General features: G+C 62.3%; 1 protein-coding gene across 9 annotated transcripts; it reads right to left on the bottom strand.

Moving 5' to 3' along the window:
• Nucleotides 1–1687: 1687 nt before the first annotated feature.
• Nucleotides 1688–15147, bottom strand: PCBP2 (poly(rC) binding protein 2). Of its 9 annotated transcripts, XM_034071397.1 has the most exons (16): nt 15060–15147; nt 13220–13321; nt 12891–12914; nt 12761–12793; nt 12010–12126; nt 10933–11064; nt 10366–10494; nt 9422–9496; nt 7788–7874; nt 7543–7608; nt 6592–6633; nt 5538–5610; nt 5050–5088; nt 4298–4350; nt 3841–4010; nt 2643–3187 (listed from the first exon to the last, which is right to left on the bottom strand). In XM_034071397.1, the coding sequence occupies exons 2-16, from the start codon at nt 13286–13288 to the stop codon at nt 2857–2859; spliced, it is 1440 nt and encodes a 479-aa protein (XP_033927288.1). In that variant the 5' UTR covers nt 13289–13321; nt 15060–15147; the 3' UTR covers nt 2643–2856. The 9 variants fall into 9 exon arrangements, with proteins under 9 accessions (XP_033927280.1, XP_033927281.1, XP_033927282.1 ...); XM_034071389.1 differs by lacking the exons at nt 2643–3187; nt 7543–7608 and adding an exon at nt 1688–2044; XM_034071390.1 differs by lacking the exons at nt 2643–3187; nt 5050–5088; nt 7543–7608 and adding an exon at nt 1688–2044.
• Nucleotides 15148–15371: the final 224 nt, after the last annotated feature.

Below are 15371 nucleotides of genomic sequence, written 5' to 3'. Positions count from 1 at the left end.
GAAGCTGTCTCTGTGCATGGGGGGGACGGGACACAAGGACAGGGATCAGTGCTGCCCATCCCCTATTAGGGATCCATTAGGATCTGCCCCCCCCCCCCCCCAGGGGATAATTTGGGGTGGGGGGAGCATAGAAAGGGCTGAACCCCATCCCCAATCCCACCCCTTCTTTACTGGTGGGACTGGGAGCACTGGACTGGGATGGGGGAAGTCATGGATCCCCCCCCCCAACCAGGGGTTAAATTCTTGGGGGGTGACACAAAACAAAGCATAGAAGGGGCTGAGCCCCCTCCAGTCCCACCCCTTTACTGGTGGGACTGGGACCACTGGGGTGGGTACAGGAAGGTTTTCCACCCCAGGAGATAATGGGGGGGGGGGGGCACAAGAAGCATAGAAGGGGCTGAGCCACCACCAGTCCCACTGCTTTACTGGTGGGACTGGGAGCACTGGGAGGAAGCTCTGTGATGGGGGTGCAATGGAAGGTCCACCCTAGGGATGATAAGGGGGGGGGGGGGGGGGGGGGCACAACATAAAAGGGGCTGAGCCCCTTCCAGTCCCATTCTCCTTTACTGGTGGGACTGGGACCACTGGACCTGGGGCAGGGGGGGAAGCAAAGTCCCCCCTAAGAGCAACCTAAAGGATGTGGGGGTGCTGCTTCCCATGAAAGAGCAGTGGAACCCCCAAACCCAATGGATACAGGGCATGGGGGGGATCAAGGGGGCCTCTGAGTACACACAGGGGGTGCTATGGGCACATAAAGGGGGTAACAGGAGGTGCTATGGGGGGGCACAAGGGATGTTATGGGGGGGCACAAGGGGATGCTATGGGGGGCACAAGGAGATGCTATGGGGGGCACAAGGAGATGCTATGGGGGGGCACAGGAGATGCTATAGGGGGCACAAGGAGATGCTATGGGGGGGCACAAGTGGATGCTATGGGGGGGGCACAAGGGATGCTATGTGGGGGCACAAGGGGATGCTGTGGGGGGGCACAAGTGGATGCTATGGGGGGGCACAAGGGGATGCTATGGGGGGCACAAGGGGATGCTATGGGGGGCACAAGGGATGCTATGGGGGAGCACAAGGGGATGCTATGGGGGGCACAAGGGATGCTATGGGGGGCACAAGGGGATGCTATGGGGGGCACAGGGGATGCTATGGGGGGCACAAGGGATGCTATGGGGGGCACAAGGGATGCTATGGGGGGGCACAAGGGATGCTATGGGGGGGCACAAGGGGATGCTATGGGGGGCACAAGGGGATGCTATGAAGGGGGCACAAGGGATGCTATGAAGGGGGCACAAGGGATGCTATAGGGGGGCACAAGGGATGCTATAGGGGGGCACAACAGGATGCTATGGGGGGGCACAAGGGGATGCTGTGGGGGGGCACAGGAGATGCTATGGGGGGGCACAGGAGATGCTATGGGGGGGCACAAGGGGATGCTATGGGGGAGCACAAGGGGATGCTATGGGGGGGCACAAGGGATGCTATGGGGGGGGCACAAGGGATGCTATGGGGGGGGGGGGGGGCACACGGACAAAGCTCCCATCCATCTTTTTATTAACTGCTTTACCTGGAAAAGTCTCCTGCCATTCCATGGAGCCCACCCCCCCCCGGCCCCCCCCATCCCCATCCCCATCCCCCCCCAGGAGGGGGGGTTGGGAAAGGAGGAAAACCATAGAGAGGAGCATTGGGAGGAGAGAGAAGCTTTATAAAACTAAGATCTGGGCTCAGCGGGTGACCGGAGGACTTAGAACGCTGATGCTTTCTTTTGTGGGTTTTTTGGGGTGAGGGGGGGGGGGAAGGGATGGGGGAGGGGGAAAAAGGAGAAAAAAAATAATAATCATCATCATCATCAAGAAAACCAAAGAGAAAATCCCAAACAACTCAACCTGGTGAGTGGTGGAGAACCGGAAACCCAAAAATGTCCAAACTAAGAAGGTTCTGGAAGCCTGGGGCTGGCTCTAAGGGGGCTACCGGATGGTGCGAGGCCGGCGCGGCGCGGGCCCTAGCTGCTTCCCATGCCCCCGGTCTCCGCGGAGAGCCTGCAAGGAAGAAAAGGGCGTCAGAGGGGGGCACAAAGGGGAAGGAGCCCCATAGGGAAGTGGCCTGCGAAGGGGGGACCCCATAGGGGGAAAGGGGGTTTGGGGTTTGGGGGGGGGCACAAGGCAGAAGCAGCAAAGGGAGGGCAGCAGGGGGTGGATCAGGAGGATCCAGAGGGAAGGTGTTGGGATGAGGGCATCCAAAGCACCCTGGGGTGCAGCAGCACAAGGGGGAGGAGGGAAAGGGTTGGAGCCCCCCCATTGGGGAGGGTTAAGGGGGCACACACGATGCAATGGGGGGGGTGGTTGTACCCCCCCCAGCAAGCAGGGTCAGCACCAGCATCCCCAAGCAGCCACCTCCCTATTTAAAGGGGGGGCACCACACTAGGGGTGGAAGCACCCTACTATGGGTGATGGGGGGCCCCCCATCAACACGAGGGGACCCCCCCCGGTTCCCCCCCCCCGCCATAGCACAGATCTAGCAGAGCAGATTCTCACCGTGGCAACTTTATTACAGGGTACAGACATTCCAAGAGGATTCAATCCCGCCCCAAGTCGTTTATTCCAGAACGACCCCCCCCCTTGCCCCCCCCATCCCCATTCCCCAAGCACGATTGCAACTAAAAACTGGGAGAACTGGAGAGGAAACCATAAGGAAAAGCTACAAGCCAGCAGGATAGGGAGTTAGGGGCTCGCTAGGAGGGGGAATCATCCCTCATCCGGACAAACCCCTTGTAGGGATGAGCCCCGGAGGGAGAGGAAAAGCCCCAAAGGCCCCATTAATCCCTTGGAAAAGGCTTTTCCAGGCAGGGGGCTCAGTAAGGAGCAAACCTCTGCTTCTCCCCCTTGAGTTTGGTGGGGGTGGCCGGGGCCGCGGTGCCTTTAGCAGCAGAGACAACATTGAGAGCCAGGAGAGGGACGGGTTTCATGCCAAGCAGACTGGAGACACAGGGGGCACTCGGAGGAGGGTTGGGGAGGCTGACGGGTGCTTCGGAGGCCGAGGGGGTGGTGGTGGTGGTGGTGGTGGTGGTGGAGGAGGAGGAGGAAGAAGAAGAAGAAGAAGGGGTGGAGGGTTGAGAGAGGTTGATGCTGAGGTGGTCAGGGGCCGTGGCGGAGGCTGCCTGGGAGGGTTTAGCGCTTTCTAAACTGTAACAGAGCAGAAAAGGAACAAAAAAAGACAAAAAAACCCCAAAATCCACGGGTGGGTGGAGGGGAAAGAGCAGGGGGGGGAGCAGCAGAGCAGACCCGGGGCCCAGCGCGTGGCGGGTGACCCCATTGCTATAGGGACCCCCCCCACACCACACATCACCCCCCCCCCCAAAGCCCTGCACCCCAATGTGCTGGGGGCATCAACGCGAGGCCAGAACAAAAAGGGGGGAAGGCAAAGGGGAAAATCCCAGCGGCTCCCGGGATGGAGCTGGGAACAAGGCCCCTATGGGCCCTGCGCCTCCATACAGAGCTCCATGGGATGGGAGCATCCCGGGATCCTGCTTGGGATTGCCCAGGAGCCGGCTCAAGTGGAGGGGAGGGAGAGGGGGGGTCCCTTCCTCTATCACCCCCCAAAGAGCAGCCCTCGCCACGCGAGCGCCGGATGGAAGCAGCGCAGCCCTAAGCCACCTTTCCAGATCCTATTCCAAGCAGGTCCTTCCAGCTCCCACAGGCTGGGAAGCGACAGCACCAGGAAAACCGGGACAGCACAAGAGGGAAGCGGGATAGGGAATAGGGATGGGATGGGGACCACAGGCAGGAGGAGGCTCAGGACCAGCGCATCCCCCCCCGGGCCCAGTGCTGGTGCTCACCTGACATTGATTAGATACTGGGCCAAGCTGATGCTGGCGGCAGAGCCGGTGATGGTGACCTGGCGGTCGGTGGAGCCCTCCACGGGGTTGGCAATCTTGATCTGAGCCCCCGACATCTGACGGATCTCATTGATCTTAGCGCCCTGGCGCCCGATGATGCAGCCAATCAGCTGTGGGGAAGCAGATCCCGTCAGCATCCCGTCAGCATCCCGTCAGTATCCCATCAGTATCCCATCAGCATCCCATCAGCATCCCACCAGCATCCCTGCATCCATGTGGTCCCTTCCTCCTCCCATGCTGCTCCATAGGGATCACCCAAGGGGGGGGTGTCTGACTTAAACATCCCATGGAACCCTAAGGGAAGGGTTGAAGCCACGAGCCCACCGCCCGCTGTTGGAAGGGCAGATCCCAGGGACCCCCCCATGGATAAAGAGCTGGATCCCACCGGGATACTCACATCATTTGGAATGGTGAGTTCGTGAGAGGTGGTTTGAGGGGAGGCATCCAAACCTGCTCGGGAGACAGGGAGAAAGAAAGGGGCACAGGTTGAGGGGGGCAGCACCCACAGACCCACGGCTGCAGCCCTTGGGGGCACATTCAACACCGGTGTGTGTGTCCCCCCCCACTCTCTCCCCATTGCATCCCTGTGCCCCCAGTTCCACGGCACCACGGATGCTCCTCGCAGGCAATGCGCTCGTGCTGCTCCATCAACCAGCTCTGAAGGGCTTCACTACCCCCTGCTCCTCCTCCTCATCAGCACCACAGCCCCACGCCGGCCATGGAGCTCCACAGGGTCACAAATGGGTTTTAAAGGGGTTTCCAAGACTTCCTCTCCCCCTTTCCCAGCTCATTCCCTGCTACAGGGAGAGGTGGGAGGCTCCAGCCCTTTGGGGGGGGTGGATGCAGTGTGGGGACACAACCTGGGTGCCCCCCCTTTGCCACCAGCAGCAGGCAAACGGCTCCAGCAACTCCTTGGGCACAGTGGGGGGGAACTGGTCCCCATCAGCACATGGCTGGGGGTAAAAGGAGGGGGCTCAAGGCCTCCACCACTGCTCTCCACTGAGGGGTACCCTTGTCAAGCTCCCCTTAACCCCCCTTTTCCCCTCCCATCCGTGCACAGAGGCGGGGGGTGCTTAAGAGGGAGCAGGGGACCCCAGGCAGGATCCATACACGAGAGAAGAACTACACACTTTGGTGTTCAATCATTACCCCAATAGCCTTTCACCTCTGGAGAGCTGGATTCAATGCCTGTCAAGATACAAGGGACAATGAGTGTTGGCTGCCTCAAGCTGAGAGCCCCAAGGGGGTATTTTAGCCACCTACAGCCGATTTGGGGGGGTTAAGGGGGGGGCACAACTCAACAGTTGCCTGCTCAGGACTGGAGTAGCCAGAGGGGAAGGGGGGATGCTGTGGGTCACAGGGGGGAGCTCCAAATGCATCGGCAGAGCTGTGGAGGATGAGGGTGAAGAGGAAGGGAAGCAGCACGGAGGCCCTGCCTGCTCGGCGCTTGCTTTTGGTGCTGTTCTGCCTCTTACCCCCTACGGCCCCCCCCAGAGGCCGATCCCAAAGTCACCCCCCCCCAGGCAGTGTTACCTGCCTGGGCTCAGCTGTTTTGGGGGGGGCACGTTTGGTTTTGGGCTGCTTGCGAGGCCCCGTGCAGAGGAGCCTGAGCACACGAGAGGGAGGAGTTTCCATACCAGTGAATCCAGTGTTGCCATGGGTTATTGGGAAGTGTGTCTGTTGCATCGCCAACTGGTGCAGCTTGGTCAGCTAGAGGAGGAGGAGGGGAGACAAGAAAGAGGAAGGCTCATGTTAGCCAATTCCCAAGCCCAAGGTGCTGGGGGGGCAGGACTCAGCACATCAACACAGACACTGCCCATGGCACCAGACCCCCCCCCCCCACTTCCCCAGCCCCATGGAGGGGGCAGGCTCCAGGCCAAGGTGGGCTGGGGGGGCTGTGCCCACCCCCTGCTTGAAGCGAGGTGGGAGAGGAGCTCAGGGACAGAAGCAGAGAGGAGAGGGCAGCGCCTGCCCCACGCCATGCAGGGATGTGGGGATGTGGGGATGGAGCCCGGCTCGGTCCAGCCGCCAGAGAAGCTCTTTCCTAACCCAGCTTCCTCCTCCTAAGCCCTTCTCCTTCCTGGTCTGGTTGTGTCCAACCCCCCCCATCCCATCCCATCCCATCCCATCCCAGTGCCTGCCCTAAGGGTGCCAGGAGCAGAGATCAGCCCTACGGGATGAGCATGGTGCCGAGGATGGTGGTGGCCAACAGCGCCGGTGGGAATGCCAAAGGGTCCCCCCCCAGCAGGCTGGGGACAGCCTGGGCTGGGTCCAAACCCCCCCTTTTCCTTGTCCCCAATGCCCCGGGAGAGCCACCAGGACAGGAACCCATGGGGTGCTGGTCTGGCTTCCTCCCGAGGGGCTGCAGGCCCAGTTTGGGGGGGGTAAGGGAGAAGCTGGTGTGAAATGGGCAAGCTGGGAAGAGGGGGGGGGGGGGGGTAAAAAATGACATCTGGGAGCAAGGGAAAGGGGGGGAAGTGTGAGAACAGGGGGCGAGGGAAGGCAAAAGGAGGGACCTGAGGCCGGGTGAAGCTGGCTGCAAGGGGGGGTGAGCTTTTTTGGGGGGGAAGCTCAGCTCAGATCGTTCAGCCCCAACGGCTCAGGTGGAGAGAGCACGGAGAACGTTTTGGAATGTGGGGGGGGGAGGAAAAGGGGTGGATTTGAAGACAAGAAGTTGTAAACAAAACTTACATCTGGCTGTGGAATGGCATACTGTCCTTGAATGGTATAGGCCTACAAAAAGGAGGAAAAGAGTCCTATTAACAACCATCGGACAGCCACCCAGGGACAGACAGATTGCAACTAGCCAGGAAGTCAGAGAGCCAAGTTCTCCGGGGCGAGGGAAGTGGGGCAGGGAGAGGCAGGGGACGGATCGATGCTGGAACGAGCACGTTTGCTAAGCCTCAGATTGGCCTCGAGCTGGCGTTTTGGGGTGGGAATGGCCGGTTTTGGTTGCCGTCCCCCCCAAAAAAAAACACCAAAATGAAGAAAAACCAAAAAAAGAAGAAAAAGAAAAAAATCTCTCAAAACAGCAAAGTGGCAAAAATAAAAAAGAAGAATCAAAAAGAGAAGACGACACAACGGGCTGGGATCTTGATGAAGATGTTATGGTGTGGTGGAGTCCAACAATGCTTCTAGCCCTGCGCCCCCCCCTCGCCGACAGGGGAAGAGCTCCGAGACCCCAACCAGCCCTGCTTAGCTCCCGGCCCCCTCCTCGGCTCCAGCAAAACTTCCCATCCCCCCCCCAGCCCCCCCCGACATTCCCAATCCCCCAAAAAATTCCCAATCCGAGTCCTCTCGTCACTTCCACACCTAGGCAACGTCGCCGGGCAAGCTAGAGGCAATGCTGGAGCTGGCTACTGATGCTAGACAAGGCAAAAGAGAGGCATTCGGGTCGGGGGGGGACACGGGGGGGGCACGGACGGATGAGGCTGAGCGCCTGACCTGCCACAAGTCCATGTCTCGAGGTTAAGGGACAGCCACAGACTTGAGACGCCTCCTGAAGCTACCCAGAAAGGGCGAGTCACTGGCTGGGGCCTGGCTGGCTAAGGCTTCTGGGGGGGTCGGGGGGGGCCGGGCAGGTTGGGGATGGGGGGGGGAGGAGGGGGAGAGGGGGGGTACACAGCCTCACTTCCAGGTCACCGGAAGAACTGCAGCCCAGGCTGGAATTGGCCCAAGTTCGTTGCCATGCAGTGGCTGGCGGGTGGCCTGCGTGAGGAGAGGTTGGTGGGCTCAGAGGCCGGTTCCCAGTGGACAGGAGTCCACAGCACAAAAGCCACCGGGAAGGACGGGGTGTTGGGGGGACGGGGACGGGGACGCCACCCTTGTTGGCAGTCTCAGAGAGGCCAAGGATTGAACAGGCCGTGGAGACTGAACTCCCCTCTCACCTCCTGAGGTGGTCCCTCCAAGTCAGAGTTGAGGCACATGGGTGAGGCGGTGTGGGGGTAGTTCGGACTGCCGGTGGTGTACCTGTCCTGTGGATAGATCAGAGGACTTCAGTCTCCAGGGCTGTCAATCCGAAACCTTCCGCTAGCACCAAAGCCGCCTCGGCACCTGAGCTCTGCTGCTCCAGGCCTAACCCTGCCCTAGGAGCACGGTGCTGAGCCACCGTGGGGCCACGGGGCCCGGGGGCGGCTGCATCGGCCGGGCCCGAGGGAACGGGGATGGAAGAGGAGGAGAGAAGGGGAGAAGAGAAAGGGAAGAGGGAAGGAAGTGATGCGTGGCCATAGGGAGCCTGCTCCTCACTGCTCTAACGGGGACGGCGGCCGCTCCGGCGCCACGGGGGGGGCGCACGGCACAGACCCCCTGCCAAGGGGCTCGGGGGGGGCACACACACGGGTGCGTGGCCATGGATGGACCAGAGCAGGCGCAACCCCCGCGGGGCAGAGCGGCAGGAGAAGCTGTTGGAGAGGTGGGAAGGGGCTGACTGGGATCGGGAAAGGGAGGAGGAGGAGGCAGGGAGGGTGAAGGGGTTGGAGGGGGGGGGAGGCCAATGCGAGGAGGTCCCCGAATCAAGCGTGGCACCAGCCTGGGGGGGAGGCCGGCAGCAGCTGCCCCATTCCCTGCCTCTGGAATGCCAGGGCTGGAGCTCATCCCGAGGGATGTCCCTGCCATCCCTGCATCCGCACCAGTATCCATGGGGTCTGTGCCTCCCAGAGCCTTCAGGCAAGCCTGGGAGCCGCAGGGTGGGGAGCCCATCACCCACACCCGGGCCTGAGCCTCCTGCCTTGCCCAGCAGCCTGCACCCCCCCCCCCCCCCCCCCACAAAAAACCCCCCCCCCCCCAAACAGGGCCGGGGGGGTCAGGGCCTCACAGCAGCCAGGACCCGAGAGAGCCTGTGCAGGGAGCAGCGGCTCCCCTGGCCCAGCTCCACCCCTCCTCACCTGATGGCTACTCCTATCTGCACCCAACCCCACAACACGAGGGGCCTTGGCACCCCAAAACACCCCCCCCGTACCCCCCAAACCCCTCAGGGCCGGTCACCCACACTGAGGCCTCGGAGCCAGCTCCAGGGATGGGGCAGAGCCTGCAGTTGGCCACTGGAATCTCAGCCTGATCCGATTCCCCCCCCAGTGCTGGCACCACACAGGGCTGTGGGGTGTGTGGGGTGTGTGGGGTGTGTGGGGTGCATGGGGTGCTATGGGGTGCTGTGGGGTGTGTGGGGTGCTGTGGGATGTGTGGGGTGCGTGGGGTGCATGGGGTGCTATGGGGTGCTGTGGGGTGCGTGGGGTGCTATAGGGTGCTGTGGGATGTGTGGGGTGCGTGGGGTGCTGTGGGGTGCTCCTGTGGGGTGCTGGGGCCGGCTCAGGGCTCTTTGCCAGCTCCTCTTACCTGCCCCACATCAGCCCTTTCAGGCCCCCCCATCCCACCCCTGCCCTCATCCCACCCTGGAGCAGGCTCTGTAAGGCTCAGGCCGGTGGGTGACAGGCCCGCAGAGCGACCGACGTGAGACCCCCCCCCCCCTCCATCCCAATCCCATCCCACCCCATCCCGCACCCCAAGAGCAGAGCAGAGGCCTTACCTGACCGCCTGCAAAGATGACGGGAGAGCTGGATGGCTTGGGCCGGTACGGGATGGTGACACCCTTCGGGGGGGACTGGGGACAGGCAGAGAGCAGAGTCACACAGAGCAGCACCCCCCGTGCCCCCCCCAGGACCACCGGGCTCTGGGCTCAGCATTGGGAAGGAGCAGAACAACCCCATTCCTTCCCCGTGCTGGGAATGGGACTGGGGGAGGACACCCAGGAACCAAAGAGGTGACATGGGGCAGCAGGATATGGTACCCTGCACACCACTGCTCTGCTTTGGGTTCCAAACCAGCCCTATGGGAGGGAGCAGAGCATCCCAGTCCTTCCCCATGCCGGCACTGGGACTGAGGGAGGACGCCCAAGGAGCACAGAGGGTACAGGGGATGCTGTACCCTGCATGTTAAAGCTCTGCTTTGGGCTCAAAGTCAGCCCTCTGGGAGCAGGCAGAGCATCCCAGTCCTTCCCCATGCTGGGAATGGGACTGAGGGAGGACACCCGAGGAGCACAGAGGCTGACATGGAACTGAGGGAGGACACCCAAGGAGCACAGAGGGTGACAAGGGACAGCAGGATGCTGCTGTGCACAGCAAAGCTCTGCTTTGGGTTCCAAATGAGCCCTTTGGGGGGGAGCAGAGCATCCCATTCCTTCCCCATGCTGGGCAAGGGACTGCAGGAGGACACCCAAGGAGCAGGAGGACACCCCAGGAGCAGGGAGGGCATCCGGAAGAGCAGAACCTGCTGCCCCAGGCAGCTCCAGTTTAAGCCTCCCCTGGAGGAAGCCATAATCCCCCTATCCCTTTATCCCCCCTTTGTCCCTCCTCAGCGTTTTCCACTCGCCAGGAGGGCTGCAGCTCAGCAAGGGCAGGAGGGATCCCTGCATTCCCAACGGGACACAACCATCTCCAGCCGGTGTTGGGGGGGTCAGAGGGGGGGCCCTACCTCCAGCATGACGACGCAGATCTGTTTGACACACTCGATGATGGACTGTGGGATGCCAGCGATGGTGATGGCTCGCTCGGTGGAGTTGGGCAGCATGTCCCCGGCCACCTGGACCTGTGCCCCCGTGCTCTGGCCAGGGTAAAAATAGGCAGTGAGGGCCTGGGGAGGGCTGTGAGCTCAGCACCAAAGCCTGCAGCAGGGTTATACATAGCCAACCCCCCCCTTTCCTCCTCCATCCTCCCCCCACGGCATCGAAATCCTTTAATCCCAGCTGGGAATTACTTGGGAGCCCCAGGGAAGTGAGGGGGGTCTGGGCTGCAGTGGGGCAGAGTTAACCCCACACAGCCCATAGGGGCAGGGACTGGTGTTAAACGGCACCAAGCAAGGCCTGGAAGCACAATCCCTCCCTCCGACAACTGGGAATACACTGGGGAACGGGAGGCATCAACAGGGAGCAGGGATCCAGTGCTGGGAAGGGGAAGCTCTGCCCCAGGCTGGGTTTGACCAGCACCAAGAGCTCCCAAGGAGCTGAGCCTGGATTCATCCCTGGGAATTCCGGGCACACACCTCTCGGATCTCCTTGATCTTGCAGCCTCCCTTGCCAATGAGGGAGCCACACTGGCTGGCAGGCACCACGAGCCGCAGGGTGACCGGGGGCCGGCTGGCGGCCGTGCTGTTGGTCATGGAGCTGCTGATATCCTGTGGGAAGAGGAGGCGCTCATAGGGATGTGGGGAGGAGGGGGGGGGGGATCCTGGCACCGCAGCCCAGGCCAAGGTGACCCCGGGCGTCTCCCGGCCCTATTCCCGGGAATGGCATGGGAAGGATGGAGGAAGCAGCCAAGTTTGTGTTGTCTGCATGGAAAGGGGGGGGGGGTTAACCTCTCATCCCTAATGGGAAGGGGCTGTGCCGGAGCTCGGCATTCCCGGTACTGGGATCGGAGCAGGCCCAGAACAGGCCTGGCACGGGTGGCAGCAGTCATGTGCTGCAGAGGGAGCAGGCACCAGGCATGGCTCAGACCTAAAATAAAGCTCTCACCCTGAGCCCAGCGCTTGGAATGTGGGAGCTGGGATGGGACTGGGAGCACTTGGAAACCTCCAGCACTTGGGATACGGCACAAAGAGCTCCTTTTCGGCAGCAGCAAGGCCCTGGGGGTGTCTGCTCCATAGGGAAGGATCCCAAATCCAAACAGGGGTTTCACCAGTGAGGGCTGTGGGGCTCAGCCCCACATAAGGAGCACTCCCACATTCCAAAGGACGGGGAGCGGGATGGAAGCTCAATCCCACCACCCCCAGCAGGCTCTAACGCCCGCATCCAGGTTATCCAAGCCCAGCATCCCTCCTGGAAGTGGGTTCAACAGGAGCAGGGGCACGATGCAGCTCCTTGGCAGGGCTGGAGCCGAGGTGCAGCAGAAGGGAATCATCCTCCTGCCCAAGGGATGAGCCAAGCCAGGCCATTCCCAGCCCAGGAGCATCCCTATGGATCCCAGGCCTCACCCAGGCAGGAGCCATCCCTGGCAGCAGAGCAAAGATCAGGCCCCGTAAAGGCAGCAGCTCATGCGGAACGAGCCCATCCCATGGGAATGAGCTCCGGGGCGGATCCCATGGGATCCTCATCCAGGGAAAGGCTGGAAGCTGCTCACTCACCTCTTCCAGTTTGTCAATGATCATGGCAAAAGCTTTGAAGATGGCATTGGTGGGGCCAGCGAGGGTGATGATCCGCTCGGGACAATTCCCTTCGGAGATGTTGATGCGGGCGCCGCTCTGCGGGGAGAGGAGCCCTCAGTGTGCCGGGATCCGTCGGGATAACCCACCGGGATAGACCCTCCCTTGCTTGGTTCCGTGCGGATCCATGTGGATTCGCCACATCCCCTGCCCGGCTGGGAATGGAATCCGCAGCACTTCCCGCAGGGAGGAATCCTCTTGGTTCAGTGCTAACAGCTCCCTTGCTCCATTGAGCACGGATCCAGCCGGATTCCCACCAGCACCAAATCCTCCCTTGTCCCATTCAGCAGGAATCCCTCTGGATTCCCATCATGGATCCATCCTCCCTTATCCAGTTCAGCAGGAATCCCTCTGGATTCCCATCATGGATCCATCCTCCCTTATGCGGTTCAACAGGAATCCCCCTGGATTCCCATCATGGATCCATCATCCCTTATCCGGTTCAACAGGAATCCCCCTGGATTCCCATCGGGGATCCATCCCCCCCTCACTCCCCTCAGCATGGATCCCTCCGGATGCCCCCCCATGCTCCATGCTCCCGGCTCAGCATTCCCAGCGCCGATCCCTCGGGATTCCCTGCCGGCAGCCATCTTCTCCCGCCCTGCTTCCCACTGGCTCTGCCTACACTTCCCAGCCTGCCCCGCGCTGCCGAGATTCCCATTTCCCGACTCACCTCCTCCCGCATCTTCTTCACGGATTCCCCCTTCTGTGCCGGGAGAGAGAAGGGAAAAGGCATCAGGAGCTGGGGGGGGCAATGGGAATGGGGCAGGGAGGCAGGGAATGGGGATGTGCTGCTCTCTTACCTTCCCAATGATGCTTCCCACCTCCTGGCATGGAGACAAAAGCAGGAATTACTCAGTGCTTCCCAACTCCAAGCTTAACCAAATCCCTTCCTCAGAGCCTCAGGCAACCCCCCCCCCCCCACACTCAACTCCATGCTCCCAAAGCTCATTCCCTGCTTCCCAAAGCTGGGATTTATAGTGACTCCCAAGCCCTGCCGAGCTGCCCAGGAGGCAGCCAGGTGCCAAGGCCACATTCCCGACATTCCCAAGCCCGCAGCCAGCTCCAATGGGGTGGGATGGGGCATTCCCACAGGAACGGGGTGGGATACAGCATTCCCTTAGGATCGTACCTTCCCATGCATGAGCAGCCGGATGGTGAGCGTCACATTTAAGCCTCCTTCAATGACCCCGGTGTCCATGGCGAGCCGGGCTTTGGTCACTGCTGAGCAGAGCTATAGGGGAGACAGGGGTGCATTGAGGGCTCATCCCGGCCCTTTCCCTGCCATTCCCGAGCCATCCCATGGGATCGGAGCCCCTCTGGGCCTCCTTGCTCTGCACGCCCCATTGGCAGCAATGGGGATGCTCCTGCCTGGCATCGCCCAGGATCAATCCCACCCGGATCCAGCTCCAGTGGAGCCTCAGGCTCCCTCTCATCCAGAGCTTCCGAAGAGCTTGGAGCCCTCATCTGGAGCCGTTTTCCATCCCCAGCACCAACAAACCCAGTTTCCTGCTGGATTTACCCCATTTGGGGAAGGAAAACCCGGAATTCCCAACTTTTCCAGCCCCGCGGCCGAGCTGCTTTACTCCTAAAGCCACACGAGCACACGATCAGGTTTCAACCAACGTGTGCCCCCCCCCCGGTTGGAAAACACAAGGATCGGGCCCCCGTTTAACCGGGAATTCCATTAAACTTCCTTTAGATCCTGCTTCTCCTCCGGGCCGGGTTCAACCAAGCCCCATGGATCCAACGGGATCCAACGGGATCCAGCCCCTCGTGCTCCGGGTTAAGGCTCTTTAAGAGGGAACCACGGGCACAAAACGGGGCTCAGCATCCATAAATCCAGGCGGAATTCCCAGTTGGGAAGGGGGGCTCAGGATCCGAACCCGGCGGCCAGAGGAGGAAGAGGAAGAATCAAACCGGAGCCGCGGATCCCGATCCCATTCCCATTACTTTGGGATCCAGGCGCTTCTTTCCCAATCCAAAGAGCCGGGGGGGGGGGGGGGGGGAGCGGAGCCGGAGCTCCCATCCCGGCTTCCCTATGGGAAAACGGCCCCAAACCGGGATCGGGAAAGGGGGAAGCGAAGGGAACGCGGCTCCGATCCCGGTTCCCGATCCCGGTTCCCGATCCCGGTTCCCATCCCAGCTCCGATCCCAGTTCCCGATCCCAGCTCCGATCCCGGCTCCGATCCCGGTTCCCATCCCGGCTCCGATCCCGGCTCCGATCCCGGCTCCGATCCCGGTTCCCGATCCCGGCTCCCGATCGGGATCGGGGGGGGGAAGGGGCCGGATCCGAGCCCCGAGCGCGGCCACATCCGGATGGAGGGGGGGGGGAACCGGAGCCACAAACCGGAGCTGGGGGGAGGGTTTGGGGGGGGGGGGGGGTTGGGGCCTTCTCCCCCCCCCCCCCCCCCCCATGGAGGCAAAACCGGAGCGGATGAGGAGAAAAAAATCGAAATAATACTAAAAAAAAGTGAAAAAATAAAAAAAGAGAAAAAAAAAGAAAAAAAAGGTGAAAATAAAAAAAAACAAAACAAAAAAAAGGCAGAAAAACGGTAAAAAACCCGCGGCCCCCCCCGCGGTACCGGCTGGGGGGGGTTGGGGGGGGTCTCCGCCATGTGACGCACGAGCCCCCCCCGCCCGGTCCCGACCGTGGGGGGGGGGAGGGGGGGGTCAGAGTGGGGGAGGGGCAGCAGCGGAGCCCCCAACCCCCCCCCCCCCCCCCCCCCCCCCCCCCCCCCCCCCCGGGGCGGGCCCGTCCCCGCGCCGCGCACGCAAGGCCTCGGCCTGGGTAGGCCGCGAGTAGGCCGCGCGTAGGCCGCGGTGCGCCGTGAGGGCGCGGCCGGGCGCCGCGAGGCCCGGGCCGGCCGGGGACGGGTACGCGAGGCCGAGGCTTCGGCGGTGCGGTGGGAACGGGGAGCGGATGGAGACGGGGAACGGGACGAGGAGACGGGATCGGGGCTCGGGCCTACCTGGAGCAGCGCCGGTAACGGTGGTGGCGGAGGAGGAGGAGGAGGAGGAGGAGGAGGAGGAGGAGGAGGAAGAGGAGGGGGGGGAGGAGGGGAGGGAGGTGGGGGGGGGGCGGCGGCGGCGGCGGAGGCGGCGGGGGGGGGAGGGGCGGCGGCGCTGCTCGAGCTGCGGCGGCCGCGGCGGCTCTGGGCGGGGGCGGCGGCGGCGGCGCGATTTACACCGGGCCCGACCCGGAAACGGACGTACCAGCGAGGCGCGGCGGGGGCGGGGACAGAGCGGCACCCCCCAGGCCACGCCCACCGCGCTGCGTGCGC

The sequence above is a fragment of the Melopsittacus undulatus genome, chromosome 21 (assembly GCF_012275295.1).
Source record: "Melopsittacus undulatus isolate bMelUnd1 chromosome 21, bMelUnd1.mat.Z, whole genome shotgun sequence".
Classification (NCBI taxonomy): Eukaryota; Metazoa; Chordata; class Aves; order Psittaciformes; family Psittaculidae; genus Melopsittacus; species Melopsittacus undulatus.
This window is presented reverse-complemented; position numbering and strand designations above follow the sequence as displayed.